The sequence below is a fragment of the Myotis davidii genome, unplaced genomic scaffold, assembly GCF_000327345.1.
Source record: "Myotis davidii unplaced genomic scaffold, ASM32734v1 scaffold744, whole genome shotgun sequence".
NCBI lineage: Eukaryota > Metazoa > Chordata > Mammalia > Chiroptera > Vespertilionidae > Myotis > Myotis davidii.
Window position 1 is genome coordinate 1000851 of NW_006294760.1, and position 7359 is coordinate 1008209.

At 48.6% G+C, this 7359-nt stretch overlaps 1 protein-coding gene across 1 annotated transcript in view; it reads right to left on the reverse strand.

Annotated features, from left to right (window-relative positions):
• Positions 1-7124, reverse strand: part of LOC102758008 (F-box-like/WD repeat-containing protein TBL1X) — a 15888-nt gene extending 8764 nt beyond the window's left edge. The window contains exons 1-6 of the mRNA XM_015567500.1: positions 7083-7124; positions 6380-6573; positions 5767-5908; positions 3938-4001; positions 3722-3819; positions 661-721 (exon numbers count right to left, since the gene is read on the reverse strand). Coding sequence (XP_015422986.1) covers positions 661-721; positions 3722-3819; positions 3938-4001; positions 5767-5908; positions 6380-6573; positions 7083-7124 — 601 coding nt within the window. The remainder of the gene's footprint in view (positions 1-660; positions 722-3721; positions 3820-3937; positions 4002-5766; positions 5909-6379; positions 6574-7082) is intronic.
• Between the last annotated feature and the right edge of the window lie 235 nt (positions 7125-7359).

Genomic DNA, 7359 nt, shown 5'->3' on the forward strand with positions numbered 1-7359 from the left:
CAAGCTCAGAGGCCGGCAAGGCAGGCGGGGAATGTTGGAGTCCTCCCTCACTGAAGCAAGCAAGCCTCATGTTAGTGGTCAGCTGCCTGGCTGCCCGCCACCATCTTGGCTGGCAGTTAATTTGCATATCTCCCTGATTAGCCAATGGGAAGGCTAGTGGTCGTACGCCAATTACCATGTTTCTCTTTTATTAGATAGGATTACACAGGGAGAACAAAGGGTAAATATTTAACTGCAGCAGTGTTTTTGACTACATTCTGCGCAGTGAGAAAACCTGATGTCATTTTCAAGGTTCCCCATTTCTTACTTCTTTTCAGTCGGGTCAAGTTTCTAAGCTTTCTAAATCTCCGTTTTCTGGCTAATGAAAAGAAAATAGGATTCCACCGGGTCTCCTATCTACCTACTCCAGGACTTCTATGAGGATCAAGGTGGACGAGGCACGGGAAAACGCTTCACAGACATTTGGTTACAGTGTAAAGTGTTCCCACCTGGCTATAAAGCAAGTCATGTACCTGGGCTGAAGAAACTGCAAGGAGGCTAGTCATTGCTAGGGAGAGGAAGCCGGCGTTGCTACGTGGCATCCTTACCCAGATGGGGAAGGATACTTAGCACATTAGCCTTTTATATACATAGATCACAGAACAAAAACAGAAGACTCACCAGAATGAAACAGAAACTGCTGTTTGGCTTCTCCTGTGTGGGCATCCCAAATTATTGCTGTCTGTGCTCCGCAAACAAAAAGGAAACATTAGTGATTGTTCCCCCGGCCAAGTTTTCTCTTGGAAAATTTATCACACAAGGTGAGGCAGTGAGCCCTGCCTCCTTTCACGCCAGCCCTGCCCAGTAAACACGGAATGTGAGCCACACGGGGAACTTTGTTTTGTAGAAAGCGCTCTAAAAAAAGAAAAAAACTATTAAAACTACCTTTCCTTTTTTCTTTTTTAGGGCTATGACTCAAATATGAACCAAGGTTGCTGCAGCCATAAAACTTTTTAACAACACGTTTTATTTCACTCCAGTATTGCCGAAATATTGTTTCAACATGCGTTCAGTATATACATGTTAGTGAGATCCTTGGCAGTCCTTTGTGCCTAGGTCTGTGGAGCCCAGTGCTTTATATGTAATAATCTTGAGAGCCATGTGTGTTGTTGGCAACTCCACAGAACACAGCAGCCACAACTGATAATTGGAAAACTATAAAAATTGGTGGGGATCGCCTCTCTCCCATCACAAGTTGAAAACTCATAATAAAGCTCATCTAAGTATCTTTCTGGCACTTTTCCGAATGAGGAGCTGAAGAAGAAATGGGCATTTCTGGAAACTGTCCTGTGCATTGGTCACGCCCTGAACTGGGGACAGTAGGCAGAGCAGAGCCACGCTGGCCTGTAAGGGGAGAAAAACCATCTCCCTGGAAAACAAACAAGAATCCTTATGAACCTCCTGATGCTGGGAAGACAGGGACGCACTGGAGGCAGCTCAGGGACACCACTGGGATTACGTCTTCATCAGCTCACTCAATTGGAAGCAATGCACCTCCCTGTCACTGACAATAAAGCTCTTGTTGAAAGTAGAACTAATTATAAGTAGTGTGGATTGTAGAAATGTTCAGAGGAAATACTCAGAGCAGTGAGTGCCTCTGAAACCAGACTCTCGCTGTAACCGGTTTGGCTCAGTGGATAGAGCGTTGGCCTGCGGACTGAAGGATCCCAGGTTCGATTCCAGCCAAGGGCATGTACCTTGGTTGCGGGCACATCCCCAGTAGGAGGCACATCCCCAGCAGGAGGCAGCTGATCGATGTTTCTCTCTCATCGATGTTTCTAACTCTCTATTCTTCTCCCTTCCTCTCTGTAAAAAATCAATAAAATATATTAAAAATAAATAAATAAATAATGTCCAAAAGGTACAAACAACACAAATGTCCACCAACATATGAATGGATAAACAAATGTGGTATATTCATACAATGGAATATAACTCAGCCATAAAAAAAAAAGAAAGAGAGAGAAACCTGACTCTCCACATTTTGGATCAGCTCTAGACCAGCGAACACCTTTTATTCATTTATTTGGTGGGCCTAACACTTTCACTCACAAACAAATCAGGTGCTGCAGAGAATACATAAACTCGCAAATCGGATGCCATTTCGCACACTACGTCAGTCATTTTGTTGATGTCTACGTTAAAATACCCTGGGCAAAAAGAAATTTATTTTCTAAAACAGCAAGTACTGTTAAGAATCTGAACTAGCCCCTTCGGGTTAAGCTTCCACTGAAGGTCAATGCCAGCATTCTCAGAAATTACACTTCCTCCTTGGGTACTGCTTTCTGAACATTATTATCTCTGCCGTGGCTGGCCAATAAAGGCAGACTGTGCATGGCCCAAAGACTGACAGAATTTCAAACGTGCACTTTCACTGACCAAACAGCTCATTGACCATCAGGTAGAAAATCAGAAATGAATACAAAAAAAGTAGCCCTGAGTCGGTAAGGAGGTGAGGATGCAAAGCACTGGCTAGGATTCCGTGAAAGGGCAGTAACTACTGTCTGGACCCAGAGCTTGCCTTCCAACCTATGTCCACTCCACACCATGCACCCCTAGGAAAGTCTGCAAGGCTCTCTGTGGCCTGGGGACCGTGCTCTGTGTGCCCATCTCCCATCCTGGAGCACCAAATGGGCCAACAGTGATGATGACCAGCCACGTACAAGACACAGTGGTATGTGGGTAACATCTGAATTAGGGCCCCTCAGCAAAAATTCGATGGTTGTTTCTGGAAAGCCTCTATGTGGCGTGCCAACCACAGTATCTCAGCTTTTTATATTAGACCAGAGGCCTGGTGCACGAAATTCGTGCACTGGGGGGTAAGGGACCCTCAGCTCAGCTTGTGCACTTTCATAGTCTGGGAGCCCTCAAGGGATGTCCTAATGTTGGCTTGGGCCTGCACCCCATGGGGAGCGGGCTTAAGCCACAGTCTCGCCATAGAGGCTTAGAGCAGTTGCCCCGTGTTTGTGTGTGTGTGTGTCCTCTAGGTGCCTGTATGAGGATGCCAAATTGGAACAAAGCGTTTACTGGAGAGAGAGAAAGAGAGAGAGAGAGAGAGAGAGAGAGAGAGAGAGAGAGAGAGAGAGAATATGCACAATTCAGTGACCTAGAGGGTCATACTCGAGTGTGGAGTTCAGCAAAGTTATTTTTGCCAAGGGCCAGATGGTCAATATTTTGGGCTTTGAGGCTGTCACTGAACTGTGCACCTCAACTGAATGGGGATGTTTTGCACAAACATCTGTGGAGTGTGTGACAAAGACATGACAGGCAGCCGGCCATCGTGATTCAGTGGTTGAATGTCAACCTTGAACCAGGAGGTTACGATTTGATTCCCGGTCAAGGCACATGTCTGAGTTGCAGGCTCAATCCCCAGTAGGGGTTGTGCAGGAGGCAGTCAATCAATGATTCTCTTTCATTATTGATGTTTCTATCTCTCCCTCACCCTTCCTCTCTTAAACCAATAAAAACATATTTTTAAAAAATATTTTAAATAAAAGAGATGATGGGCTATCAATGAACATCAAGGTCACAGCCAGGAAAACCAACAAGCACCACACAAGCTGCCTTGATGCCTGAAGGGGAAGCAGAAAGCCTCAGGATTCACAGAGACCACGATGCTACCTGGAGACTCAACACCAATAAGCATCTACAGTTCAGAGATGCACTGTAAGCGAGTACTCACTTTGTCCACGCCAGCGCTCACAATGTAATTCCCCTTTTTGTTCCACTTCAAGGCAAAGATGGGGCCTCTGCGTTGGCCTAAGGTTCTGGCCAGATTACCTGTGTGTAAGTAAACAAACAGCAAACACGCTGACTTCAAGGCCACAGCCCGGTCACACCGTGACTCCACACCAAAGCAGCTCTCCCCCGACCCCAACCCGAGGGCGGCAGGACTCACCGTCTTCCATCCAGATTCTTGCAAAACCATCATAGGAACCTGTTGCTAACAGCGTCCCATCGCTCTGTGGGCCAGAAAGAAACAGCTTAGCAGGGGCAGTTCTGACGAAGCGAAGAAAACCTCTTACCCCAGGGCTAGGTCATTCTGGCATCAATAATCGGTCCCCAGCCCAGCCGGTGTGGCTCAGTGGTTGAGTGTCGACCTATGAACCAGGAGGTCATGGTTCGATTCCCAGTCAGGGCGCATGCCTGGGTTGCGGACTCAATCCTCAGTAGGGGGCGTGCAAGAGCCAGCCGCTCAATGACTCTCTCATTATTGATGTTTCTATCTCTCCCTCTCCCTCTCCCTTCCTCTCTGAAGTCAATAAAAATATATTTTTTTAAAAATCAGTCCCCAGTTAAGAGACTCACCAGCCCCATTTAACTACTCATCTAACACACCTCTTAAATCCGCGGTTCTCAACCTGTGGGCCGCGACCCCTTTGGGGGCTGAGCGACCCTTTCACAGGGGTCGCCTAAGACCATCGGAAAACACATATATAATTACATATTGTTTTTGTGATTAATCACTATGCTTTAATTATGTTCAATTTGTAACAATGAAATTGGGGTCACCACAACATGAGGAACTGTATTAAAGGGTCGCGGCATTAGGACCCTTAAATGAATATGTAAGGCAGTGCTTCTCAACCTTCTGGCCCTTTAAATACAGTTCCTCATGTTGTGACCCAACCATAAAATTATTTTCGCTGCTACTTCATAACTGTAATGTTGCTACTGTTATGAATCCTAATGTAAATATCTGATATGCAGTACGGTCTTAGGTGACCCCTGTGAAAGGGTTGTTCGACTGCCAAAGGGTTGTTCGACCCACAAGTTGAGAACCACTGATGTAAGGTGTTACAGCCAAGGAGAAGAGGGGCAAGTAAAATCTGTTGCAACCATTCACCCCAATGACATAATTAAAAAGACCATATAAAAGCCCTGGCTGGTGTTTGTCAGGGGTTAGAGCATCGGCCTGAGCACCAAAGGGGCTCAGGTTTGATTCCCGGTCAAGGACATGTACCTGGGTTGCAGGTTTGATGCCCAGTCCCGGTCAGGGGGCGTTCAGAGGGCAACCAATGAATGTGTCTCTCTCACATCGATGTTTTTCTCTCCCTTCTTCCCTTCCAATCTCTCCAAAAAATCAATGGGAAAATAGCCTCAGGTGAGGATTAAGAACAACAAATAGCAGGCCAACAGATATGACACATTGGAGACTTTAGTGGGCCTTGAACACGTGTAGGAAAGGACAGAGTTTGTGACAAAATGACAGAGTTTGCATAAACACTTTAAAGAGCCAAAGAGAACGGCAAGGGAAGGTGTAGAGAGCTGTGTCCCACATGTCAATTGAAATACCAAGGCAGAGCCCTGGCCAGTGTGGCTCAGTGGGTGGGAGCATCGTCTTCTACACCAAAAGGCTGTGGGTCCAATTCCCAGTCAGGGCACATGCCCAGGTTGTCCCCATCAGCAACCAATCGGTGTTTCTCTCTCACATCAATATTTCTCCCCCCCCCCGCTCCCTTCCTCCCTCTCTAAAATCAATAAACATCCTCAGGTGAGGATTAAAAAGAATTGTTTAAAAGAAATACCAAGATGGACAGTCACGTTTCCTTGGCTGCTCGAAGACGTGGGCTAGTGCTGGGAGCGAGTGGTCACTGAGGACGCAGCCAGCCATCTGCCCGACACAACCTGGCTAGCGCTCGGGAAGGGAGCCCCCAGACACCAGCACCCCTGGGCCCCGCGCGGCAGCCCCGACGTGCAAGCGCCTGGGAGGCACTTGGTGCTTACGTTCCAGTCCAGCGAGGTCACATCTCTGTTACTGGGCACGTCCTGCCCCCTTTCTCGGATACAGTGCCGCAGCACGAGCTGGGCGGACGCTCCATTGCTGCTTCCGTTCAGGTTCCAGATCCGCGCAGTCGAATCTGTGGACCTGCAGAAGGAAAGGCGCTGCAGTCAGCTTTCAGCTCGCTCACGGGTTTTCTCCTTTTCCCCACCTTGCAACCCGCTTCAGCGTCCGCAGCAGAGGAGCAGAGGCAGGCGATGATTCCAGGCCAGTCTGCTCTGACATGGGCACCAGGAGAGACCCGGGGGACAGGCCAGCCATAAATCCAAAGCCATGCATGCGAACTGCTTTCTCTTTTCTCACTGGGTTCTCTCCGCACTATCTTTGCTGCCCTAATTTTAAATGCCGGCATTAAAAAATTTCCCCCCCGGGGGGGGGGGGAGGGGGGGGGGGAAATACAGCATGAGGAGGGCAGCACGGGTGCCCAGGCCTCAGTCTGCACACCTGGGAAGGTGCCCCAGGCAGGTGAGAGGGAGCAAGCTCCATGAGGCGGGACTGCAGTGCACAGCCAGCAGCTCGGACCCTGGCCCTGGAGCACCCCCAGGTGGGCGCCCTTACCCGGAGGCCAGGAGGTCACTGACGGGGCTCCAGGCACAGATGAAGACCTCGGACTCATGGCCCCGCAGGACCCTGGCTTTGTTGGGTGGGACCTCGACGTCCCCGTCTACTTCTGTTGTCTCCACTGGTTCCGAATGACTTTCTGTGGGAGGAAACAGAAGCCACGCGGTCAGCAACGCCGGAGAACAGTGTCGCTGGGCACTTCGCTTTCACACTCAGCCTTTCTGCATAAGATCACCTCTGACAAGCACAGCTAAACCACGGCTGTGTCACTCAGTAAATGTGTCATGTTGGCTTGCTAAGTACAAGGAGGGGCAAAAGTAGGTTTCCAGTTGTGAATATGCAAAACTTTATTCTCTTAGGATTATTTAATATTGTATGACTTTCTGTTAGGAACTGTAGCTTACTTTTGTCCCACCCTATATGTTATGTCGACTCCAAGTTGGACAGAGGAATAGAAAGAGTTATCTATTCTCCATAAGTAGGTCCAGGCTAATGTCTAACAGCCACGGGAAGGATCACGAGCAGACGGAGACGACATCGTTCAGAAAGAAATGTAACTCTGGACCCCGGTCTGGCCGCAGCCTGCCCGGCAGCAGCATGGAGCCGAGGGCAGAAAGGTGCAGGCCTCGGGACGAAAGTGACCTGGAAAACGGCCGACCGAGTCCCAGGAGGGGCTGCTGCTCGGAGTGTGGGAACTCACCCACAGGCACTCACGCAATGCACACCGTCTGTCTCGAGACATGGTGTGCTTCAAGGGACAGCCATGTCTGTGTAGCCATGTTTCACTATTTTCTTAATATTTAAAAGAAGTCTGTGTAATTTTAAAGTTTGGGCCCTGGCCGGGTAGCTGAGTTGGTTACAGCATCATCCCAACACACCAAGGTTAAGGGTTCAATCCCCGGTCAGGGCACACACAAGTATCAAGTGATGACTGCAAAAATGAGTGGAACAACAAACTGCTGTATCTCTCTCTCTAA